Source organism: Triturus cristatus, chromosome 2_2 (assembly GCF_964204655.1).
Source record: "Triturus cristatus chromosome 2_2, aTriCri1.1, whole genome shotgun sequence".
Classification (NCBI taxonomy): domain Eukaryota; kingdom Metazoa; phylum Chordata; class Amphibia; order Caudata; family Salamandridae; genus Triturus; species Triturus cristatus.
Window position 1 is genome coordinate 914,242,396 of NC_140582.1, and position 27,326 is coordinate 914,269,721.

The following is a 27,326-nucleotide window of genomic DNA, read 5'->3' on the forward strand; positions in this document are numbered from 1 at the left end:
TTTTTGGGGAGAGCAATGCGCTCGGCATAATAAAGGCTCTTAGCGTTCGATATGGACGCATAGTATGATTTCTGAGCTTTCCTCAATACTGACTTGGGTAATGGGCAGTAAGTCACTCTCCAGCGGCGCTCTAGTTTTTTACAATGATGTTTCAGAGCTCTAAGCTCACTGGAGAACCACAGTTTTGATGGGGAGTCTCTGGTTCGCCTATGAGGTGAGATAGGTGCTCAACCGCCTGCAATATCCAACTAGTGAAGCTCTCCAAGGTTCCTCCCAGATCCTCAGCCAAGGCAGGCCGCGTCTTGGCCAGAACCAGACTAAAGGTTGCAGGATCGATTTTGTGGGGAAGTCTGCCAAGGCAGATTAAGTGGGTGATAACTATCGATGGTCCAGGAGAATTGAATCACAAAGTGATCGGTCCATGGTACCTGGAGGGGCTCTTTGACAACAATGGGGAAATTTACACATATCAGGTCCAGGATATGTCCTCCACAATGCGTGGGGGATCTGACCCATTTCGAGAGCTGTGCAAGGCTCAGAGAGTCCAAGAACTCCCGAGAATCCCCTGCCTCCAAACAGTCCAAGTGTTTATTAAATCCCCCAACGACTTAAAAATGTGAAAAACGAAGAGCACGGGTAATAATGACATTGTCCAGTGTTTTAAGGAAGGCTCCAGCGGGACCAGGAGGTCTGTAGACCAGTGTGCTGTCCAACGAGAAGTGGGGTGAGACGGTGATATGAAAATCCAGTGCCTCACCATCTCCTATCCCCAGAGTCTCTCCGCGATGGAAGATCCACTTGTCCCTAAACATCACCACTATACCTCCACCTCTCCAGGTTTTGCGATCGGCACGGGAGACTTTGTATCCCCCTGGGATGGCCAGAGCAATTACTGGGTTAGAGAATTCGTTAAGCCAAGTCTCTGTTATAAACAGAAGGTCGAGAGACTCCTCAGAGAGGAGGTCTAAGATATCATGAGAGTGCTTAACTAGTGAGCGGGCATTAATCATAGCCGCTAGGATACATTGCTCTTTCATCTTTTTGAGAGGGGGGATGATAGGAGGAGGACAGGCTGGCGGTTCAGGGCACAGGTGAAATTTACAATACGCGCAGACCGTGGACAAGCTATCTAAAACTTCCCAATGGCTCGAACACATACCACATAGGGAGCGAAGCCGGAGCAGCTCGGCCCGGCTGTAGGTTTGTGGAGAGGTTGTGCAGGAGGAGGCGAAGCCGGTGCTGGCCGATTCCGGGATGCTGACAGGCGCAGACGGGCTTGCCTAAGGCGCTCCAGCGGCGCACCCGCTACGCGCGTCCGTCCGTGCAGTGAGCATATTAGTAGGTAAGTCTCTAAAACAACAAGAGCGCGCCAGAGCTAAAATGGCGTCTCTAGTTGTCCACCCCAGAAAGTAACACAAAGGGAATAAAGTGCTGTGTGCAGGTAGGTGCGAACAGCAACACAGTAAACAAGTTTGGATTCAAATTACAAATGAGCAAAGAAGTGAGCTTGAGCACTATTAAATCGAACCATAAAAATCTGCAGTTCAGCTATGTTAAACACAGTAAAAATAATGTGAGCACAATACGGAGGATCCGTATCATACAACCCCCATAGGTCCGAATAACTGGAGATTGCCACAGGAGCTGCGCGGGAAGATGCACAAGCAATCGTGGGACTGGAGCTGTGGAGCACATGGGGTACGACTGAAAAGAGGCCTGGAGCCGGGACGGAATTAGGAATGTGGGGGGGGACACATATAGGAACTGGGAGCCGGTACGGAACAGGACAATATGCAGCGCAGGGAAGCTATGAAAAGAAACCAGGAGTGGTCTAGGAAAACATGCAGATGTGACATTTGCTTGCAAGGTGCCACAAACAAAAGTATTTGCAATGCAATAGGTCTCGCATTTGAAAGAGTTTGAGTTATTGGCATTGTAAATGTCAATGCCTTTTACTTATGTGCTTTGAAAAACTGCAAGCGGTGCGTAAACACGCACTTTGTACTTACAGTCCTTGCTTACGAGAAGCAAGGCTGGCAATAACTGCGCCTCTTTATCTGCCAGCCTTGCTTCTCATAAGCAAGGACTATAAGTACAAAGTGCGTGTTTACACGCCGCTCCCAGTTTTTCAAAACACATAAATAAAAGGCATTGACATTTACAATGAAAATTGCTCAAACTCTCGCAAGCGGGAGACCTGCTGCATTACAAATGCTTGTTCTCTCATCTTACCATGGGCACCTAACACTCAGCTGCTAGAAGTGCACCCTTTTCTCCGCTAACAATACACTGTAATCACTAATTTGCAACAGTATGTGCATTTTGCCTTCTTAGGTGTACACACTTAAAGAAACAGGTATCTTGCATAAACATAATGGTATCAGAGGAAGCGCAAATTACACAATAAGAGGGCGTGCTATTCTCACAACTTGCAATTGATCTTGTCATAATCAGGAACAATTTTGTTGGCCTTTTACCAACAAGTAAACTGCATATAACATGTAAGGGACACCTAGTAAATAAATGCAAGTTACGCTTGTGTGTGTGAAATACATGGCTCTGCTAGGAAAGCTCAATTAGTAATGCAATGATTTAAGATTTTTTGTGTCTATCTGGAGGGTCACCGATTTGAATTCTGGTTGGCAGGCTGGGGAATAGTAATATGTATTTATTTATAGTGCTATGAGGGTCCAGCCAGCAACAGAAAGCACTGTGAATATGCCAGGATTTCAAATAGTATGACTCAAAGGCTACCAAAGTTTAGAAAATTAAATGTATTGCAAAGAGCAGAAGACAAGCTGTATGCAGTGTAAGAAAGGCTGCCACAAAATGTGCAAAATGATTGTGTGTAAGTGCTTACATGGCCTTCTAAAGTTGGATAACAAAGTTCAACGAGCATGGCAACGGCAGATAAGTGTGACAACAGGCGAGTGAGAGGATGATGGCAAAGGGGGACAAGAGTTAAGGGTGGGTTATGAAAGAAGAGGGGGATGTTTCCTCTGTGTGCGGCAGTGTAGGGTCTGTGTGCGCTGCAGTCATGGCTATGTGTGCCACGAACCACACCGCGCGTGTGTGCAGAGCCAAATATCACTACAAACGTTTGCTTAAAACCCTAGCAGCCCAGCTCTGTTAAGAGACATTTTATTCCTCTGTCTGATGTAACATTTCCTATACATTGATTTACACACTATGATTCAGTGTCTCTGTGTAATGTGTATTCGATGTAAAGTGCTTAACACCTTACACTGGTATGAGTGGCACTATTAAACAAAATAAATATGAAAGAGAGAGGGGTTATGGAGACTTGAGGGTCACTGTTAAAGGTTGGTAATGAGAGTATCCGTGGTGGAGGTGGTCATTGGGGCGCCAACAAACATTGTCACACCAGGCACCACCAGCACTAAAGCCAGCCTTGTTCAAATGGCACTAATAATTACAGTGAAATTATGAAAACATCCCACATTTGCAATTTAAAACCTTGGCAGCTATGTTGCTGCATTTCTTTTCTTAATACGGTTGGGCTGCGGGGGGATTGTGTGCATTTGATAAGGTTTTCGTGTTAATTGCAGCTCATGATGGGTGCTGCGATTAACATGAAAACTTCACCAAATGCACAGGGACATCTTAAGGATTTTGAGTGCCAGGGCCAAACTTATTTCCGAGGCCCCCGATTAGAACAGCTTTGGATTTATGATTCAATTTCAGCTTTTTCATGTCCTTTTTGGCCAGGTCACCCACACTGCAGAGGAACACTGGTCCAAATTCTAAATGTGCTTCCATGTAATATTCAGGGATAGTGGTATGTGTTTTCGAAATTGTAACATAGCCTGAAGGAAAGGGAGAGGAGAATAGTGAGAAATAGGATTTAGTGGCGGAGAAAGGGGGAGAGAGGAACAAAGTAGAAAAAAAGTCAGGGCGCAAAGGCGAGAAATGGGGAAGTGGTAATGGAGAAATTGGTAAGAGAGGGACAGAAAGAGAAAGGCAGCCAGAGGCTTTGGAGTACTGGGAGGGAGAAAGGAGAATGGAAAACCGGTAAGAGAGAAAGCAAAGAAAGGCAGTGAGGGAAAAGGAGATCAGAATGGGATGGGGAGAAGGGGAAAGTGGGTAAACGTGGAGCGGGACTGATATGAGGAAGAAGAAAAAGAAGAGAAGGAGACGGCGAGAGCAGCTGGGGAGTGGAAGTAAAAAGGACAAAAGATATATCAGAGAAGACAGCGAATGTGGTATGGCAATGCTTCAAAAGTAGTGTCTCTGCATATCGACATTGGGGGGTTCTATAAGGAGCCTTTTTCGCCATCTTGTCATTTCTAAACACTTGCTCTATGTAACCGTGCTCACCTGAACGAACCAAGAAGGGTGGAAGGCTGGTTAGGCCTTGCTAAGATTTTTAATCTTACCAAGATGCAGGTTTGAGCAGATTGCAAGTGTGTTAATGACAGATCCATTTGTCGGGAGTATTCTCTTCACTAACACTTGCTTCCCTTCTCTTTTTGAAACTGAGGGGCAGCAACATTGTCGTGGTGTCACCAGGGCTTTAAGTGGAAGCTTTTTCACTATTATATGAAAGCCATAGTTGCTGCTTATTTATCTCATGCAACTGACAAAGCCAATAGTCCGACTTCTTGTAGGTATGATGTTACTTGTTGTATCATATATCTGGATGCAATGACAAACAGGAAAATACAAGTTGTGGGGCACACTATGCCAAGTACAGAAAAGTTTCAAAAGTCACACAATCACCCCGCAGACCAGCTCTATTAAGAAGAGAAATACAGCAAGTCTACAAACACGGTGTGTGCTTTACATGCCATGTTTGTAGAGTTGCTGCATTCCTTTTCTTAATAGAGCGCCGCTGCAGGGTGATTGTGTGCCTTTGTTAAAGTTTTCAGGTTAATCGAAACGCCCGTCTGCAGCTGCAACTGACAGGAAAACTTTCAGATGAAGTGAAACCGGATGACTAGGAGTGGGCAACACACTCTTTCTAGATGTCAGTTTCTCAAGACAATAATTGAACAATAATTAAGACCCTAAAAAAGACTCTGCTCCTCCACTGCTCAAGACTACTGTTACCATCATTCAGTGTCTCACTGGGTCAAGGTTTATCTAGTCTATTCTTAAGACTTGCCATAATGAGCACCTACATTAAAAATAGAGAAATAAAACAAACATTTCCCCTTTCTTCCTTCCTCTGACCCCCATTAAATCTAGACAGAATAATCACCCTACAATTTGAAAAATATTTAGAAGCAAACCAACTGTTGCATCCCCATTAGTCACTTTTCTGTCCCAACCACAGTACGGAAGCTGCACTACTAGATGTATGGCAAGCTCCTATCACAAGACAGTCTGCTTAACCTGATCAATTTCAGAGCTGAGTTTTGTACAGAAGATCACCCCTTTCGCCCTAATAAATGCAAGTACAAAAAAGCGAATCTCACGAACAGTCAAACTGCTTCTTGTTAAAATGTCACATGTCTATCCACTTTGTTTCATGGGTTTCCACAATCGAACCCCTGCCATGGGTGGGATCTATAGAGTGTTTCCCAATGAGCTTCTGACATCACGGTCTCTATGCAGTGCACGCTCCATGGCACCTGGGTGGGCTCTCTGGATTACTTGACATGAAGCATTTACAAAGGATGCCCTGTGTCCAGTGCATTCCAGCGAGGTAATCCTCTGGAGCTGCTGGGTGAACTCTACAGAGCGTTTACCAGTGCTGGCATGGGTGGCTGTCCTGCTGCTTCCTGGTCGACCCTATGAAGCATTGGCCGTAGAGAAAAATACTTGCATCTCTCTGGTACTGCTAGTTTTAGGGATAACTATCTAAATATGACTTGCAGGACAGGGGTATTAGGCCACAGCCTCTTCTATGTGCTATTCGCTGCATTAATTCTCTGCCTGTTTGTGACCTTACGGTTCTCACTGCCTCCAGGCACAACATATATGTGGGCTGCTCCAAGGTCACTCCTAGGTTGACCCTGAAGAGCATTTCCCATGGCTGACTGTAAACAGTGCATTCCTAGAGGTGGCACCTCCACTGCTGTTTGATGGACTCCCTACAGCATTCTCTTTGGTAGCCTGTAATCTGTGCATGCCTGTGGGTTTCTTCTATGCCGTGTAACCCATCCAAGACGCGGACCTCCTCACTGCCAAGGACGGCAGGTATGACCCAATCACAATTATATGTTAATCTAATTCCTTCCACTCCAGGCATAAACACAAGTACACGGTCCCCTACTCATTGTGCAGGACGCCAGGTAAGAGGGAATTTCGAGGGACGATGCCAAGGGGAAATGAATTATTTATTTAATTTTCAACTTGGCATCGTCCCTCGCAATCCCCCTTTACCTGGCCCCTCTACCCCACCGCCGTTACCTGCACGGACCTCGGCTGGTCAGCGCCTGGTGCGGTCGCACTGCTCTAGAGCCACCCTGCTCGAGGGTTCTGTGACCTCAGTGACAGAGTCACAGTCACTCTATGGTGTGCTGCTTCATAGGCCTGCCTGCAAGACTGGAGGTGAACTTCTGATTAAATTGTGGCGGACAGACCTTCAAGGTTAACCCACACTTGCCACTGCAAGGGTCCACCTGCTGGTGCTATGACACCAGGGATTTTAAGATCTTGCGGGGCATTCTAAGGTCTAGCATAGGAATTTAGCTCCCTCAGGGGGAGTGATCTGGTGGACTGGTCAGGAAGGCTGAACCTCGTTCCCCAGACTCAAATTCAGCAGCTCTGACCATAGTGCCACATCCTCTCCCCCACTAAACACCATACTGCTCCACTGAGAGAAACTTGCACTGCAATGACCAGCTATAAACACCTGGATGTGACTCAATTCAAATTACGCACTAGACAAGAGCAATATGCTGCCTAAAAAACAATTAACATTCTAAAAAAAGCAAACACTCATAAGGAATGTAAGTTTAATTAAAGCATGTGAAATGTAAGCAGGAACAACATGGTTACCTTTTTCTTTTTACACTCATTATTCAGAAATTAGTGAGTGTGTTTGCCTGAAAAGTTAAGGCCAGACTACAAGGCCCAGAAGGGACCCGTTTCAATGCCTATTGCTTATATCCTTACAAAACATAAGCAGTATAATTTAAAAAGACCACATTCGTGAACACAGCCGCTGTACACATTTTGTTTTCCAATTCACCCATCAAGCAGGTATTTCAGTACCTCCAGGAATAGTGCACTTTCCCACCCAGGGAAAACAATGTTGTTCAAAGAGCGACGAGAAAACAAAAGTAGCGCTTCACTGGCAAACACTGTAAAGTGGCGCTAATGTGTTTAGGTGTGAAGAAATCCATCTGGCCCTCTGTTTTGCTTTAGTTATTTTTCATACGTTTAATGTTTTATTTCTCTCCACCCCGAGACTGCACTTAGAAATTGAAAAATGGCAGAAGAGTTTCCAGCAAAAGTGTTTCTTTTTTGGATCCATTTCACAGGGGAGCAAATAAACGAAAGGAGGAAAGAGAAGGTAATACCTGTTTCTTGAAGTCTCGGTTTTCACTAAATGAGGAGGAGCGAGACAGAAAGAGAGGGAAGAGGGGGAACAAAGGGGGGGCAGCTGCCACTGCCAGCAGCAGGAGAACTGAACATGGTCCTTGTCTTCTCTGGGCACGAAGGAAAAGGCAGAGTCCTTTTCCTTCTCTGCCCGTTCCGCCCGTCCCCAAAAGCCGAGCCTTAACTATCGGCCTTGGCGGTTTCTGCCATCCGGGATGCATATTTGAAATAAGAAAGTAGGGGAACGGACTTCATGAAATTGTAGAAGTAGGGGCACGCCGTGTGCTTACGATCCCGCCCACTTCTACCACTGCTTGTTGTATCATATAGCTGGATGCAATAACAAACAGGAAAATACAAGTAGGGTGGCACACTATGCCAAACACAGAAAAGTAAGTGTAAATCACCCCACAGCTGCGCTCTATTAAGAGAAATTCAGCAAGTCTACCAACACGACGTGTGCTTTTCACGCTGTGTTTGTAGAGTTGCTGCATTTCTTTTCGTAACAGACATGGTCTGCGGGGTGATTGTGGGCCTTTGTTAAAGATTTCAGGTTAATCACAGCGCCCGTCTGGAGCTGCAATTAACCTGAAAACTTTAACAAAGTCACACAATCACCCCGCAGCCCAGCTCTGGTTAAGAAGAGAAATTCAGCAAGTCTACAAACACGACGTGTGCTTTTCACACCGTGTTTGTAGACTTGCTGAATTTCTTTTCATAATAGAGCGCAGTTGCAGGGTGATGGGCAAATTGTGTGCTTTTGTTAAAGTATTCATGTTAATTGCAGCTCGTGACGGAGCTGCAATTAACATAAATACTTAAACAAAAGCACACAGTATGCACCGCAGCCACATTGAAGAAACACCCGGTTTTCGCGCCGCTCGCTTTTTAAAAGCAGCGGTGCGAATGTTCTTCTTTGATGTGCTGTGTGTGTGCGCGCTCCACACACAGGACTGTGCGCTTTTGTAACGGAGGTGCGCGCGCGCCCAGGCGCGCACGTTATTGGGAACAGTGGTGGTGACATAAAACAATTGACAAAAAAAGCGAATAACAGGATAATGGTAGAAGAGGAAGAGAATACCAGAGCAGGCAGTTAACAGAGATATAATCGCCGAGAATGGAGATGGCTGAATATTGTGATGGCAGAGGAGGGTGGTGACAGGGTAAATTAATGGCAGTAGCAGTAGACAGTGAGGTTTAGACAATGATAGAACACTGGTAAAATAAAATACTGAAAAGTTGCTGCAAAGTAAATCAACTTTGAGCCTCAAAATCTCCATGTTGGTGCAGCTAAATCCGGAATGGGGCGCGGGGGGGGGGGGGGGGGGGGGGGGGGAGAGGTGGCTGTGTGCAGGCTGTTTAGAGGAAAGAATTATACGGACTGCTTGCATGTGAAGAGTCTTGAGGAATGATAATGCAAAATTCACCACCCTACCCTTTACTTACAAAAAATCGATAACTTTATGTGCTCGTCACAAAAGCAACATTATTAATAAAACGCTGAACGTAGCAAATCACTAATTTACATCTTATAGGAAACAAAAAACAAAAGGAAAAATAAATATCTGGATTTTTAAAAAAAAGCTTATGAAAGGAATGTGCTGTCTAGCAAACTGTCTAGCAAGTTGGATGAAGCTAAAGTGATAGCGGTGGCTGCATACCGATCTGCATTGTCACTGCCCTCTGTCTGATTCCAAACCATCTGCAGAAGCATACGCATTTAGACTGATGTATACTGGAGCTATGCATAGCTCGCTAAAGCGAACACCTGATAAAAAGGGTAAGATGGGAGAGTTCTGAAAATAAGTATGAACATGTGGTAGAGATATTAATACCATAGCTATGCGATGGGTCCAGAAATTGTAAGTTATTTTTTAATACAGCTATGATCATGGCCAAGAGGGACATAGCGGCGGCCTGGATAAGTCCCGATCCACCTGATCTGGGGAGGTGGCGTAGAGGGGTGGATTGGTGCGCGACCCAGGAGAAAGTGCTGTAGATGGCCAAGGGGTGCGGCAAAAAGTATCATAGAGTGTGGGGGAAGTGATTGGGTTATGTTGAGGATTTCGAGTAACCTGACTCCATATTTTGTCTGTGTATGTCTTCTGGGGTTCATGATTGGGGGTTGCATTGACCACAGGAATGTATTTGCCTTAATGATTTCCGTGTATTTGCTGATTTGTTTAACGTGTTCAAAATCAATAAAATTTGAATATAAAAAAAAAATACCATAGCTATGAAAGAAGAGCATACTTGCCCTGGGGCTGTGCTTCTAATATTGTTTAAATGACTGTTTGTAGCGCATACCTCTGCAGCACTGCAGTGCCGGTTGGAGCGTTCGCCTCCTCAATGCAGGTCGGGGGCAGCGGTCCCAGACAGCTTGTTCGGCTCCATACTGCACCTGGAGCTGCTTTCTCCATGCGGGAGGTAGCATTAGACTATATATTTTGTTTATACCGCGGTTACCATGTTCAGTAGGTCCGAGGTACCGTCACATCCGGCGCATCCTTCCTGGAACGGAAGACCTTTCTGGTATGAGGTTCAAGTACAGCCGCTGGTGGCGCAGCTCGCCAAAGACTATTTTCTCAATATTGTAATCTATTGATAAGCAGTGCAGCACTGCTTACTAAAAGCTTACAATATTGAAAAAATAGACTTTGGCGAGCCCTGCCAAAGAAAAGAAAGGTGCGGTTCGCCAAAGTCTATTTTTTCAATATTGTAAGCTTTTGGTAAGCAGGTCCGCACGCAGTCTGTGCCGCTGCAAAGGTGAAAGTTCGGCGAGCCGCAATCAAGTGCAGTCGCCATTAATAATACAAAAATATAAAAGCAGGAGCCCGGCTAAAATCTACAGCATGCCACCCGGAGGCAGGAGGCTATCTAAGAAAATAGTGCTCACAGACTGTAAATAAAACATAGTGAGTAACATCACAAGTAAAAGGGCCAGCCCTGATGGGAGGTTACAAAAGCAGAAAAGGCGGTACTTAGGAGGGACTACTAAGCCCCTTCACGAATCAAAAGCAACCATTTAAAATGGACAGTAACAGGAGCCAGTTGAAAAGATGGGCAGAAAATGGGTGACGCTTCAAGTCAATACCTGAATATAGCATGTCTCAAGAGCCAGCGCAAGCGCTGCTTAGGCGAGGCCTAAAAACTGTGTGGGTAATAAGACTAAAGACACAACAGAGATGTGGCAGGATACCAATATAAAGGACAGGTCACACGCCTCTAGTGAGACACCGCTAATGCTCAGAACATGTACTTGAGCAAACACAAGGAGATGATTGACGGAGCGCTGAAACTTTTCAGACACTCACCACCAGTCACAGATCTGGGTTGTATCCATCATCGTTCTTTAGCTCACTTCGCTACCCCAGTTCAGACACAGGTATATGCAAATCAGTCTTGACCCTGTGCCTCATGGGAACAGTCCAGCCGAACTGCCAAGCCATATCTTCCCTGGACTGGAAACAAGCATCCTGGGGCTGGTTTCGGGGTAACACCCCTCATAAGCCAGGCTAACTTGAATCCAGTGGCAAAGTGAGCAAGAAACTCACATCTGGGCATATCCTGCCAACTTAGGGCAAACAAAGCAAATACAACGAGATGATGGCCGGAGCGCTGACACTTTCAGACACTCACCATGCCACTGGAGTCAAGCTATCCTGGCTGATGAGGGGCGAAACCCAGAAACCGTTCCTAGGATGATTGTTTGAAGTCCAGGGAAGACTTGGCCTGGCAGTTCGGGCTCGACTGTTCCCAATGGGCACAGGGTCAAGACCGACTTGCATAGGGCTAGGTTCAAACTGGAATGGTACGGTGAGCAAAAAAACGATTGATTTAGGCCCAGATCTCTGTACTGGGGTGAATGTATGACATTGTTCTGCATTCTGTCCATCAATTGTTCTTTTTGCACATGTATCAGAAGCAGCGCAGCAACTACCATCTATACCACATAATATTCTTAAGTGTGGCTGTACATTTGGGAACGGAGACGAACCAGCATGTTTAGTACCTCTAAAATATACTAAGTAATTCAGTGGTCCACATTGCTCATCCTATATTTTCATGAGCTGGAAATAGCATTACATTAATACTTTCCCAATACCAAGCTGGATTTAGGGCTTGTACAGGGACGATGGATCAAGTAATTAGGTTGTTTTTAATTTACTGGAAGGTTGTCCTGATTGGCAAAGGTAGCCTTTATTTGGCATTTATTGATTTAAAGACTGCCTAGTTCCTCGCGATCGGCTATGGCATCTATTAGAAGAAATGGGGATGCCACCACTAATACTGAACATCTTGACTCGCCTACATGAGGGCAATTATGCCCAAGTGAGGTGGGAGTCCCAGGGACAAAAAACAAACAGGATCCCAGTAAACAGAGGGGTACGCCAGGGTTGTGTTTTGGCTCCCACCCTGTTCTCTTTACATATGAACGGGGTGGTGAGCTATCTGCAGGTGCTTCCATCTGATGCACCAGCCCTGGCAGGAGACAGGGTTCCCACCTTACTTTTTGCAGATGACACGCTGCTTATCTCTAAAACACCAGCAGGGCTCCAAAAGCTCCTAGACAGATTTGATACTTTTTGTGAGTTTAGGGGTCTGATCGTGAATACCTCTAAAACTAAACTTATGGCGTTTAACCCTTACAAGCCGTGTAGAGATAATTTTACTCTAGATGGTACACGCTTGGAAAAAGTTTCAATGTTCGATTACCTGGGAATAAGATTAGACGATAAAATGCGATGGAGGCATCACATTGATAAAATGCTTCTAAACCACAAACGTGTCACAGGCACACTAACTAAAGAACATCACTCCTCTCAGAGCAGACCTGTGGCTCCTGCCCTTACAATTTATGCAGCAAAAGCAGTCAGTTCAGCTCTCTATGGAGCTGAACTGTGGGGTTTTGAGAATACCGAAAGCATTTGCAGGTCTGAACATACATTTTTAAGAAATTTAGTGATGCTTCCACATAGTGTGCCATTGAAACCGCTGCTAAAAGATATGGGTAGGCATTCCTTTAAAGATATAGCTAGGCTACGACCCTAGCTATATCTTTTAAAAGGGTTTTTTATGTGAAGAAGGGCTTGCAATGAATTCTTATATAACATTGATTCAAGATTATTCTTGCTACAACCACTTTTTATAACTTTTAGGGCAATTAGAAATTGATGAATTTAATGATTTAAGTTTTATCGGATTTTATATTTTCAAATTGTTGTCTCCATTTAATATTTTTTATGGCTTATATACATTGAAAGTTGTAAGTTTGGAAATGCTTTTAAGATATTGGTTATCGAAATAAAGCAATTTTGACTTGACTTGGCATTATATTAATATATTTTTTGCTCTTAAATTTGTTCACGTTTAGGCATGCACTATTATATAACTACAATTTATGTTTGCCCTTCTTAACTATCATATTGGTCTCTTCACCCATCAAATTAGAACTATTCTTAACTGTACATTTACTTACCTATTAATGCCCAAGACTCCCTAAGCTGCCTCCCTGTTTTTATTGTGTATCAATCAGCCATGTTAACTATAACCGTCTCAATAAAACTCCCACTCTGGCTTAATTTTGCGAATAGCACTGCCTACAATAGACATTAAATGCACCCTACAAATAATGTAAAGAAATCCCTCACCCAGGTGGAAGCTGATTAAGGACTTACAGCTCCCAAATAACGATGCAGCTCTGCATATTTATTGGTTTCTCTGTCTCTAGATGCAGAAGTTCTGGTATCCTCTGCCCGAGGTACACCCAGGCCCTTTGAAATTTCTGACTACCCCTTAAACTTCTGCCAGTTATTGACAAGTTTTTTTCCTCTTCTGATGCCTCTGTCGATTTACAAATTGTTGTTCAGCGCTCTTATACCCGGTGGGGTGGAGTCTGCACAATATAGGCCAATTAATACATAATAAAAAAAGATCAGTATTTCCACAATACAATTAGCCTGGCATGACTGTCCCCTTCCACCTGTGCTGCTGCCAGAGAAAAACAGCATAAGTTATCTAAGATACTTTAATAGCATTACAATGTAATGTGTATGCTCCTGAAAGTTCAAGGTCAACCAGCTGGATAAATATATCAATAAAATGATTATAGATGTGTGGAGAACAAGCACTTTTTTGAGAGCACATAACTTCTACCCAATCAGAACATGTACTCCTGGCTGCCAACGTATGGGTGGGGCAAAATCCTTCCCCTGTTAATTCTAACACAATAGTCTGGCAGCAGCTGCACTGTCAAGTCAGCACATAAAACGTTGTTAATTGAAGAAAAGCATTGGTAGGACACAAGCCATCCAATCAAAAAATGGTAATGAATGTAAAGTCCAGGGAAGGGACAAACATAAGAAGAGTGAAGTAAGCCACTGAGAAAGCTATCAAGCAAATTAGACTGGCAAGAAAATCAACCAATGGTAGTAAATAAGCTGACCCAAAGCCCCCTCTAAGCATTAGTAATGTCCACAAAAGGGGTTCAGCAACAAACAGCTAAAAGCTATCTTTAGGCAAGGACTTAAACTAGGGCAACTGTGCATTTCAAATGTATAGTCACCTGAAAATGAAGTTAGATCTCAACATATAAATGTAATACATTATGTACTATCTGACATTTTAACTACACTAACCTATGGAAAAACACGTATGTCCATAAAAGTTCCATAAGCCCCAGGGAGTGCAGATTAGCTTTCCTTTTAGGTTCGATTATTTATGGCATGTATGCATGTATAAAAAATTTTAAAAAATGCAAAGCCAATGATTAAGAGTATCCAATCCTTACCTCACTGCTTTCTTCGACTTCAATACCACCATCTTTGTCATCATCCATTTGCTTGTGGATCATTCGGAGAGCCTCCAAGCTATGTCGATCTTCTTCAGTAAGGCACGGTGGGATAAGTGCTAAACACAATTCTGGAAAAGTAACAGGAACACAGCGAAATCAGTGTTTTGACACAACATAATTTCAGTGCCTTTGAAACATTCTTCAAGTGAAGACTATTTGAACCGGCAACAAATTCGAACCAACACTGGTATTGAATAGAACAATAATGTCTTAGTACAATGATTTACATATATTTTAGACATCCTTTACATTTATAATGTAGGGCAGTGAGATCCGGGCTGAATGTAATTGTTATTGGTAATCTCAATAAGAATATGGTACAAGAGTGTGTTTTCTTTTATTACTCTAAACAAACAGCTATATTCTTGTGTTACACTACAGACCAAAGAACCGATATCATCTTTTAAACATCCATTCTTCTCTCTTGTAGCTCTTAATATTCTCTAATGCGTCAGAATACATTACTAGAAGACATTTTTGGCAGTTCATTCAATTAACATAGGAATGGAAGAATCAGGCGAAACTATGTATCCTCCCGCCAACTACAACAATTGAGTCACTATGAATAAGGTTGAGACAGTTACCTTAATAAATTTAAAAAAATACTCAAAATATGGCTTTTCCCCTAAACTCATGCGCTAACATCTGCCTGTCCTGTTTCACCTCAGCGCTGGGATGCCCAAGGGTAGCCATGCACTAATCCCCTAAACTTAAATTAGCACGTAAGCACACGTATTGACTGCCTATTCCGATATGGAGGTAAGAGGTACACATGTGCGAGGTTCATCCCTTAATGTGGGGTCCAAACAGAGCATTAACCTACAGACCAGAATGTTTTTTTATTTAAACAACACAACTGACTCAAGTTTATAAGAAAGTCGTTGCGGTACAGGGGTTTCCCACATCTCCTGAACAACTCTGTATCAGTTACCATAGGACTCAATGACAGGTGGATTACCGGAGAGAGGCTCCCCAGAAAATTAAAGTGAGAGAAAGACCAAACCCATGGACCATCCAACCTTGTATAGTCTCATGTATTACCTTACTTATTTGTGCAGATCCCTCAATACTCACATGTTGGCAACTTATCCTGTTTCCGAGTACAGAGCGCCATTACCCTCTGGGGCTCAGGTAACTCTTTATACATACAGAATTGCCAACTCACATTGCACCATCGTGTGTCGCACAACATTGGCACTCTTCGCATGGTGTACTGGTGAAGAGCTGAAATCACACAGTGGCACAAAGTTTTCTGGAAACCCCTACAGAGAGCGGGTTTTTAGCTCAGTTTTAGCCGCTTTGGGTAGCTGATATCCATCAGGGATTCTACAACCTCCCCACAATATTGCAGGCAGAACCTAAAGCCTTTGTTCTTTAGGTCTTTGGAATTATATATGCTTTATATTGTAAATTTGGTGTCACAGTTGCAAGGATACGGAACTTATGTTGTTCTTGGGACTTTTGCCTTTCATTTCCTACCCACTAATCGGAACAGGGTATGGAAGATTCACGCGATATATATGCTGTAGCTGTTTTCATTACAAAAGACCACCTTTCTATTGTATTAATTGAATTGGATATATTGTCAAGGTCATCAATAAAGTATGTATAAAAAAAAATGGATCAGGGAAGGGCACTGTCTGCAGCTAAGGTAATATTTTTGTCCATTTGTTAATGCTGTTCATACTTGTATTTATGGTTCATTAATTGCAAGCCTTTATTATTAAGGTGAGCGCTCTAAGTCATTGTTGTAAGCTCTGACTGCACTACTGACAGTGGTTCCAGTATAAAAATGAGTACACACATTTTCAAAGTTTAGCAATATGAGGCAATGTATAATGCTCCCAGAATGCTCTCTGATTTGATGCAAATATTTGCAGAAGCTTGAAAGCAAGATTGATGAATCTTTGCTTTCAAAATAAAATGTTCATTAACCCCTTGCATGCCCGCCCCTTTCCCCGCCCAGTGCCGCGCCTTCCATTAGCGGGCGGAGTTCATGACGAGCTGGACTCGTCATGGGCACAGCGCCACCGCAGCCCATGACGAGTCCAGCTCGTCATGGGCACTGAAGGGGTTAAAAAAATGAAAACCGGGAAGAAAAACATTTCGCTAAACGACTGTAAAAATTTCAGGTACCATTTCTTTACAGCATCATTTAGTAACATGTGCTGATGCATTCTAGTACTTCCCCCAAAATATTCATAATGGAAAATCAGTGTAAACAGTTTCAATAAGATTATGGGAAACAAAATTAAACAAGCATTGGCAAAGCCAGTAGGTCTGAAACTGGTGGTCAGCTTTTTAGTTTTGGCAATGTGTGATTTGTTTTGGCAAATGACCACAGTAGACTATAATATCAAATGCCGTAGACAATTGAGTGACAGGAGGTACTACACTCCCATAAGAGAGAACCCCACACCCAGATTGCACAGCACCATTTCTGCTATGACGTTCTCAGCTGAATCAGAGGGTTGGATCTCTAAGAAAGAAGCTGAATTTTTGACAACAAAAGAACCTGTTGTACCCTACTTCTATTGCCTTCCTAAAATCCATAAAGGGATCACCCCTGACCCAGGACGACCAATTGTGTCAGGCATTGGGTCCGTTTTGGAACCGCTTTCTAAATTTGTCAACCACTTCATACAACCTTTTGTTAAGGAAACTCCCTCCTTCATTAGGGACACGACTGACGTGCTGCGTCTTCTTGAGGGGTCCAACACCCCGAGGATGTGAACCTACTGGTTACCTTGGATGTTGAGGCCCTCAACACCAATATTCCCCAGAGAGCAACCCTTGATGTCATCTAGGATACCTTAAACAATGCTGAGTGGGATTCCCCCACCCCGGTCTCATTCATTATGGAGTGCGCCACAATTGCACTAATGGAAAACTACTTCCAGTTCGATACCCAGCTTTATCACCAGACACAGGGTACATCGATGGGCAGCACGTTCGCTCCGAGTCTGGCATGCATGTACATGTCGGCCTTTGAGGAGCGAAAGATCTTTAACCCCGAAAACCCATACATCTCCAATATATTGCTATGGAAACGATTTATCGATGACATACTCATTCTCTGGAATGGTCGAGTTCTGCACCTGGATCAACACATTGAACCCCTTTTTGAAATTCACCAACACCATCTCAGCAGTCGAAACCCCCTTCCTCGATCTGTTGATAAAATTGGAGGAAGGAACAATCTTCACCACCCTGTATTGTAAACCCACCGATAGAAACAGTCTCCTGCTCTTCAGCAGTCATCACTCCAGGGCCCACATAACTTACCATTTGGTCAGTTCCTCCGCATTAGGAGGAACTGTAGTACCCTTAATGACTACAAAAGGGAGGCAGACACTTTAAAACAAGATCTTCTTCGATGTGAATGCCCCAGACAGGTGGTTAATAAGGCTTACAAAAGGGCTAGAAACAACAACCGTGATGGTCTGTTGGAGGATAGAATCAGAGAACCAGACAAAACCATCACTTGTGTCACCACTTGCATATCTAACTCTAATTGGTTGAGGAATATTATTCTCAAACATTGGGACATCCTCAATACTGGCACTTTGAATCTCACCACATCCAGGTTCGCTTTCAAACGAACCAGCAACATCAAGGACATGTTGATACACACAAGACCCAGGAAACACCACAACAATGCACAAAGAACACTATGGGACCTTCCACCCATTCAGGGACATTTTCCTTGTGGGTCATGTTCAGTTTGTCCGCAAACTAAGGTCACCAAAGAACTGAGCTTCCCCAATGGCATGACCTGGTGTTTGACAAAACATACCAATTGTAACACCTCCAATTGCATCTACATATTGAAGTGCGGATGCGGCCTCCTGTATATAGGAATGACCACAAGACCGGTAACAACACGAATGATGGAACACAGGAGCAATTTTAGATGCTCCAAGACCAACACCAAAATGACCACAAATTTCAAAGAAGCCCAACATCCCCCCGGACTCATTTGAATGGGGCATCTTGGAACAACAGTGGGTTCTTAGATTGTCTTCGGATAAAGCAGGACTTAATGAAGACATCCCTTGGAGTCTATTAACATCATGAGAAAGTGATTTGTTAATTGTAGATACCTACTAACATCTCCTTACAGTGTTTTTTCCACTTTACCATACAACTTTTGGTTCCCGATCTATCCTTATGACGCTACCTGTGACAAATTCCAAAAGATTTAGTATCCCCTATATTTTTTACAGAGGGCTCTGTCATTTACCATTACTTGACTCCCTACACTATTAGATTGACCGTGCTCAGCTGCCTACCTCAACTACAGCTTTCATTGTACATTATCGGCGAACACCAACTGTTACTCTCAGTACATTCGCCTTTTATTGTAAATAGCTTCTACCCGTCAAAACAATAAATTCGGGTTAGTCACTGTTCGTTTTCTTCGTTTGATGCTGTGATTAACAATCATTGCTTAAATTCCTTCATCCAACACATTTTTTATCACAGCTTCCGAGGCTCTGATTGGACCACACATCGATCACATGATGTTGAGGTTGGCTGGGTTACGATTTTCCAACATGGTGCCCATAATGGGTTCGCGCTCTAGTGACTCAATCAGTCACCCGGAAGACGTTGACCGCGCCGCCCTCCTCGCTTCCCCTCCTCGCTTCCACTGACTGCTATTTCTATCGAAACAAGCAATGCACACATAACTACTCGGAACGGCCGAGTGAGGGGTAGGACAAACGGCACACTCCTTCCTGGGGAACCGTGAGTAAACAGGACCGTTTCTGGGTCCTCTGCTGTACAAATCTTCGCAGTGCTTGCTCTTGCCCGTTCCTGCCCCTGGTTTGGGAATTAGCCATTCGGACAACCACTGATTTTTGTCCCGACTGCTTTGATATCCACTGTGAGAGCACACCAGACCAATGTAGGTTTCGCCGCATTCAATGTGAGGGGTGTCTCTACGGGTGGCAGACCGCAGCGCTGGATACACCCTATTTGTGGTATTCTCGCCCCCCAGCGCCTCTTCAACCACTACTTGATATTATTTTGATCAGGGTAGCATATGGTCTACCTAGTGATTTTGCGCGGTAGACTTTAAGAAAAACACACTGAGTGCTTCTCTACATACAACACCTTATGAGGCAGAACTCTCTACCTACTCAAACCCCACGGGTTCCATACCGTTTTGCAGTTAGTGCTACTATATTTTTTAACTATACTGACATCTCAATTGTGTCGTTATTGTTGCCATTTATAATTGTTTTCGTCTAGCTAAACCACTTTTACCATATACCAGGACACTAGAGTTCAGTGTCGACACCGGCCGGTACTGTTGTGGCCCACAACTGACCTTAATAGGGTGAGAACCTTTATTTTTTTTGCATACCCATGTTTTAACTTCTACCACTTCAAATTTTCACCATCAACAAGCTCACATATTTGTTGTTATGTATGTTAAAAGTGTGTATCCTGATTACCCTTATGTGCAGTCTGATCTTCTGTAATATAGCGGAGCCCCTCTGGGCCAGTCATTGTTTTTGAACTGCTTGACCACTTTAACTACTAGCGGCCGGCCCTGGCGGTTGTAGGCCCGTGCTTGTAACCCTTTTTCTGCACAATAAAATTTTTCAAAAAAAAAAAAAAAACAAGCTCACATATATGTTAAAAATAGGATTTGTGCACTAAGCATGCCATGATTCACTGGCCATTTGCATGCGTGTGATGCACTGCATACACCGTTTTGGTGCACGAGTCTGATCAATACAACTTGTCTTTGATAGACACAATATTGTTGTTGTTTTATTCTGACGGTTGTAATTTTGTTTACATTACAGGTTGTTACTTTTTACTTTGGAACTACAGGTACCACCACTTTTTAGGGTGCTGTAACGGTGGTCACTGCTCACTAATAAGTGTTAGGTGACCACTACTAAAAAGTGTAGGTAGTACTCCATAGGTCCTGAGGAATTGCCATCTACTTGATATAAGGGCAAGAAGCATGTCGACCTCATTTATTAGCGTAGAACCTCACACCATTGAGTGAATATACGCGCATTTTCCTTTTTAATTAGGGAAGTAGCCAACCTCATTAAAATTATTTTGATTTGACTGTCTTTTCCTATTTTAAATTTCACTTTACTCTACACATCACTCACCTACACGATCTTGGGGCCCTTACTTGCACGTCACCCAAACGGCCTAAGGAATAAAGATCTCCGTAAAGTAGGCCCTATCACGGGTGCCTGATTGGGCATTGCAGCGCCGGCCCTTGTAGGAGCAGACTCGATGATGAAGCAAGACACCTAGCTTGCTGGGTGTGTGAGGGCCTTTTTCCGAAAAGGAGATTACTCTCCTGTTCTGCTCTCTTTTTAGAGTTTTTTTGATTCTAACTTACAACCTGTCTTTTTTATTATGAACTGCATACCTATACTGTTTATATGGTTTTTGTAAAACCATATTGGTGTGGGAGCTGCTGGTCCCCCACCATTATAACAAACATTGGCTAAAGCTAAAAAAGTTTTGGTCTCCAAAAGCACACACTGCCACAGTAGTTACTGGCACTGAACAAAACTACTGTGTGTGCCAATGTGCTTCTTGTGAAAGAGCAGAATACTGTCACTCACAGTGAAGCCAGCCGATACAGAGAGAGAGAGAGACAGAATTTTAATAAACGCAGAAGGTCATGGTCAACACCAGACCAAATTAGGGGCCCAATAATTAAAGTAAGTCTCCAAAGTGCACCCATGGTATATGTCCTTGCATTAAGTGCAGCTATACGGCTTTCGTGAATTCCCAAGAATTCACAGAATTAGCATAAGAAATAGCCCTAGAAAATATGAATGAACTGCATTTTAGCATGAGTAAATCAGTCAATCAATCAGGGAGTTTAAAGCGCGCTACCCACCCGTGGTGGTTTCCAGGCGTGGGGGGGGGGAGGGGGGAATGCTCCGGTTCAGCCAAAGAGCCAGGTCTGGTGGTTCTTCCTGAAGGTGTGCAGAGTAGGGGAGCGTCCAATGTCGACTGGGGCCTCGTTCCAGGCTTTGGCCACGATGTATGAGAAGGCTCTGATTCTGCGGAAGCGCAGGGTTTCTGCCAGGGCGAGGTCGGCAGAGCAGAGGTTCCTTTTGGGTACGTGGAAGGAGACTCTTTTGTTGAGGTGTTTGTGTCCAATGTTGTAGAGGGATTTGTAGGTGTGGATGAGTAGCTTGAATGTTACTCTCTTCCCGACAGGAAGCCAGTGGAGGTCTCGCAGGTGCTGGGTGATGTGCTCATGACGTGGGATGTCGAGGACGAGTCTGGCCACGGTGTTCTGAATGGTCTGGAGTTTGTGTAGCAGTGATTTGTTGATTCCAGCGTAAAGGGCGTTTCCGCAGTCCAGTCTGCTTGTTAAGAGTTAGTGAGCGATGGTCTTTCTGGCTTTGGGGGGGGGAATCCACTTGAAGGTCTTGCGGAGGGTGTTGAAGCGGGAGGAGGTGACAGCGTTTATCTGTCGGGCCATGGTGAGGGAGGAGTCTAGTATGATGCCGAGGTTCGGGGAGTGGTCCGTGGGGGTGGAGGAAGTGCCGAAGGCGGTGGGCCACCAGGAGTTGTCCCATGCAGAGGGGGAGGGTCCGAGGACTAGGACTTCTGTCTTCTCCGAGTTGCGTTTCAAACAGCTGCTGCTCATCCAAGCTGTGACGTCTTTCACTCCTTCTTGGGAGCAGAGTCTGGTGGTTTTGGGGTCCTTGGTGAGGGAGAGGATGAGCTGGGTGTCGTCGGCATAGGATATAATGCTGAGTTGATGCTGTCTGACGATGGCGGCAAGGGGGGCCATGTAGATGTCGCAGAGCGTGGGATTGAGCGATGATCCTTGTGGTACTCCACAGTTGATCTCTGTGGGTTCAGAGAGGAAAGGCGGGAGTCTGATCCTCTGGGTTCTGCCGGCAAGGAAAGAGCAGAGGCAGTCTAGGGCGGTTCACTGTATTGGTAGTCAGTGTCAAAGGCTGAGAGAAGTAGAGTAGGATGAGGGTTGCGGTGTGGCCTTGGTCGAGGATCATGCGGATGTCGTCTGTGGTGGCGAGGAGGGCGGTCATGGTGCTGTGGTTGCTGCGGAATCCAGATTGGGAGGGGTCGAGGATGGAGTTTTCTTGGATGAAGTTAGTCAGCTGGGCACTGACGATCGTCCCGGTGACTTTGGCTGCGATGGGAACGAGAGAGATGGGTCGGTAGTTCTTCAGGTCTGTCGGGTCTGCAGAGGGTTTCTTGAGGAGGGGCTTGACTTCTGCCCGTTTCCAGTCATCTGGGAAGGTGCCAGATTTGAAGGTGGCATTGATGGTGCATCGTAGCTGGGGCACTACGGTGGCAGCAGCTCTGTGGAGGGAAGGGGGTCTATGGTGGCTCCTGAGTGGGCACTCTTCATGGTCGTGGTGGTAACTTCGGTGGTGGCCGGGGTCCAGGCGGTGATGGTGGGCAGTCTGTCATCACTGGAGGGAAGGGTGGTTTATGGAGTCTGTTCGCTGAGGTTGTCGTAGAGGGATTTGATTTTTGGGTGCATATAGGCATGTGTAGATTTGCTCATGCGAAAATCTGAGTGTTTTTCAAGTTCACTTTCCCACCAACCACTTTTTTTCCCACCTCTGGAAGAAGGTTTATGTCTGCCATTGTCAGGAGTAAACTGCCAACATTTCTCAGTATGGGAAAATATTAGAGAAGAGTTGTTGAAAACCCTTAAAACATGCAAGTTAGTAGGTTTGCACAGACCCAAAGTGGCATTCTAAGCCTGGTACTATTGCTTACCACGACCTTCCGCCCCAGTCTGTAAATCTGCCAAAACATGGCAACTTAAGGAGATTGGATGTATTCAAACACTACAATGGTATGAGCCCTAGCATAATCAAACAGGCTATATCAGAGCTCTTATATAATGAGATTGCAGCCTTAATTTGTCGCCGAACGTGGCATCAAGGAGACAAATGGATTTTGTTACAGGACAAGTAGATTTATGAAGCAAACTGCCCCAAGGACAAGTAGATATTTTATTAAATTCTACACCCGTGTCTAAGTACTGAAAAATATAATGGTAAGAACACTGTGTTAATATAATTTTATTTTTCATCTTTGCACTGCTCAGAGAGCAGTGGGCTGATGCTCATCCACCTTAACAGAGGAGCCGCCACTGATTGGCAAGCCTCCTCAAGTTACCAAGCACACTAATCAGTACTGATTTCGATCCAGGATGAAAGAGTTCCTGGAGAGGAATAAAACAAGCTAATATCTTCCAAAAATGTTCAGTTTCGGTCAATGACTCAAGTACCTTTGCAACAATCGGTAAATAAGAAAGAGGATGACAATGTGCAGAGTCCAATGTGAACTCCTTTAACAAGTGGGGCACGTTTTCAAATCTGTGGCAACTGCACCTTAAACAATTTATGCATTCAGGATAGACTGCAAAGTGTTAGTTGGCCCTTTTAACCTAAGCAACTTTTTCAATGTTGTAGCAGGTAGGACATATGTTGGGTGAATCCGAATCCTTTTACTCTGCAGAAAGAAACAGTAATTTAATAATATAATAAAGGTGCAAACGAAATAATGGGAACAGTTGAGAGGGCCCCCTGTCTCACTATCTGGTATATCCTGTATGCATCAGATATCCAGGCAGCAGTGCTACAAAGTCCAGATAAATTGGTTCAATTTCGTCTTTGAAAACCATTTTTAATTGCACAATTGTTGGGAAGGTAGAGTTTGTGAAGGGCAGAGGATTCCCCAGTTCCCTTAATGGCATGGAAAAAGTTCACACGATCAACTGACAGCCTCAACAAATCTACAAACATTACTGTCTTTTGTGTGACAAAATAATGTATTTTAAGGTAGATGTTGAAGAAATCTAATCATCCACTTGAAAGCCATGAACTTATGATTTACTATTTTCGCCTCTTAGTTGGTGGGTAAAGCAGGCTTCGTAGAGCCACCTGGTAAATCTAGCAAACGGAAACAAATGCTTGATCTGCTCACTTCAATGGGACTATAAACCTTCCGGGGATCCATATCTGTATGGCATCCAACAGATGACCGTAAAATGCATGATGCCCTGACATAAGTAGTATCATGGCAAGTGCTGCTATGTTAGCCAGGAAGGCAGCAGCCGGCATTTTTAGCCTGCTTTCCAGAACTAAATATTCAAGAGGTGCACTTCAGCAAAAATGGTGTCTAATAGACAACCCTTAAAGAGGAAGGGCCCTGACATAAGTTGTGTCATAACAAGTCCTGCTAGGTTAACCAAGAAAGCCATCACTGAGAAAAACACTCCCATCTATGATTGCATGTGTTAAAGAATTAGAAATTAATACCAATGAGTAGGAGAGTTTGCAGATAAGCATCAAGTATTAACGATGTGTTATATGATAATGCTTAATTTTCTTCACTGGAAACAATATTTTAACTATGCAATGTAAGCCACACCCTCATCCAGTGTCGTAACGTTGAGAAGAACATGTGACCTCATTGGTTTTCCATTACTCAGTTAATAATGAATATACAGGAAGCCTAGGTTGATCTGAACCTCCTCTCCTTGCAAAAGACTTCAGTGGTAACAAAACACATCTACTTTCAGCTCCTGGAATGCTGATCTGAGCCTGCCTCGTCTTTCAGACATATCAATCGAGCATACTCACTACGGCGCTACTATTATCGAGGATGCACTACCACAACTCTGACTTGCACAGGGACTTCAAAGATCAATATCCACAAGATCCAGAGGATCCAAACTCAAACTCCTCGACTATGCCAGAACCTAAAGATATCAGACCAACTAACACAGCATCAACAGATTTTTAGGACAGGGAAAGTAAACTTACAGCGGAAGCTGCTTGTATATCCTTGGATCTATCCTTCGATAGGGTAATGTGAAGTTATGTGTCCAATCCAAGCTCAACTGCACAAAACACAGAAGCAAAATCATCAGCATGATGGAATCTTGATAACTATGAACCCACAACTGAAGGATCCAACCAACCTGCCATGGCTTGTGAAGATCTCTAAACACCAATCTGTTAAAAGAAACTTAATATCCACCCACTACCTCGGCAAACCCTTAGGCTCCACGCAGCAACTAGACCCCTTCAACAGAGCGTAGACCCCACAATTCACACAGGGTTCCACCAAGAACAGATGTAACGGACCTCGGAGACGATGATATGCATCATCTCATTGCACAGAGACTAATCATTCATCAACAACGGTAAACTCCTATGCACTACAAAGTGGCCATTACTCCTCTGTGGCTGCTTTGCCTACTAAATACAGGTGTATTATTTATTCTCAAAAACATGCGCTTAACAGGTCTGAAATGGTTTTAGAGGAATGTATATTTGACTTTATTTTATAAAAAAACCACAATTTAAATCCAAGCTAACAGATTAACTATAAGGGCGGATTCAAGTTTTGGTTTGTAATCTTTTACACACTACTCACAGCAAACAAGTGAAACCCTTAACTTACTTGGATAGTGTTCACACTGGCATCTGTTTAATCATGTCCGATATATTATTACCATAAGCAAATGTCTATTTAATCTCCATTTGCTACTGACTCTGATAACGGTGTTTTAAATAGGGAGTTCAGCAGCCATTAATATTTTAACACTTAACATTAGAAACGATGCTAGCATTAACTTCACTCAGTCTGTAGGGCGTGTTTTCCGCACACAATCAAAGTCAGTCAGTAATTGGAAAATTCATGCCACTTCCAACGCAAAGCTTTGATACAAGTAAAGGAAGTTAACTGGAAGTACTTTAAAGGAAAGGTCTCTGCTGGTGGCAGGAAGGCCACATATGTTATCAAATTAGATAATATTTATTATTGTAGAAAGAATGGTTAGCAGGGCACACCTATTTTTATTAAAAGGCCGACCATAATGTATTTGCCTTCTGTTCTTCATTCATAAAGGCAAGGCACGCCTAATTTTCTTTCGTATCACGAAAGGCCATTGAAATAAAGCTGACAGTTCTCTTGGCATCACGTGTGTAGCAAATGTGAGTCTTAAGCGTATTGACAGATTTAGAACGATGGTCGGCACACAAACACATCCGTATCAGCGACATATGAGCCTTCGACAACAGAGATGGTTAGGAGGGAAGGACACGTTGAGTTATTAAAACCTAGCACCTAGTAGGATCAGTGGCGGCTGGTAATGCAACGTTGTGATTGGTCTGAGCACCCTGGATCGGCGCTCAGCCAGAGAATGGGAGGCTGGGCATGTTCTCCATAGTTCTGAAATGCAGACTGCATGGAGAACATTCAATCACACTTTAGGGAGTGCAAACCACTCCTTCCCTCCCCTCCCCTGTCAGCAGAGCAGCACCGCCCCGTCCCGCCAGCAAAGCTGCTGCACCAAGCAAAAAATAAAATGATAATAGCTTTAGAGCTATGATCTTTTTATTTTTCCTTTAGTGACACTGCTTAAAAGCAGTGGAGAGACGCTCCACTGAAAAGCGGAGAAGCCGCCACTGAGTAGGATTATGGCACGTCGAACATGCATCTTTAAACTAAGCACAATTCTGCACGTAGCTCATCTCTCTGTGCATTCGCGTTTTTATCACTCACTGTGCTGCACTCTGACGTGCCATAAGGCACCCTCTTACACATACTGCCCAAGTGCAAACTTTCAATAGTCAAAGTGGCACATCGAATGTAAAAGGGTGGGGTTCTTGGAGCACCGTAAGCCAGGTTGCTACAGTTTTGAAAATTTAAAAATATATTAAGCATAAAAATAAAAACATCTACGCAAAGGAATCGCCTGCAGCGAAGTACTTTCCCCCAAGTGCAGTGATGGTGTCTTTCGTTTCAGTTCATGTCCCCTTGTCCGGGCTTTATTAAATAGCCAACGTCTGGTCACATACACAATATTAGCACTTGGACCTCTTGCTCATGAGCACATATTAACATAAACAACTCGCAAGCCCACATTCCTTTTCATCTCATCATTGACAACTGGAACGTTAAT

At 43.9% G+C, this 27,326-nt stretch overlaps 1 protein-coding gene across 1 annotated transcript in view; it reads right to left on the reverse strand.

The window, feature by feature from the left end:
* STIM2 (stromal interaction molecule 2) overlaps nt 1–27,326 on the reverse strand; it is a 567,186-nt gene that overhangs the window by 313,736 nt on the left and 226,124 nt on the right. Inside the window, exon 2 of the mRNA XM_085642305.1 lies at nt 14,300–14,430. Within this exon, the coding sequence (XP_085498431.1) occupies nt 14,300–14,430 (131 nt within the window). The remainder of the gene's footprint in view (nt 1–14,299; nt 14,431–27,326) is intronic.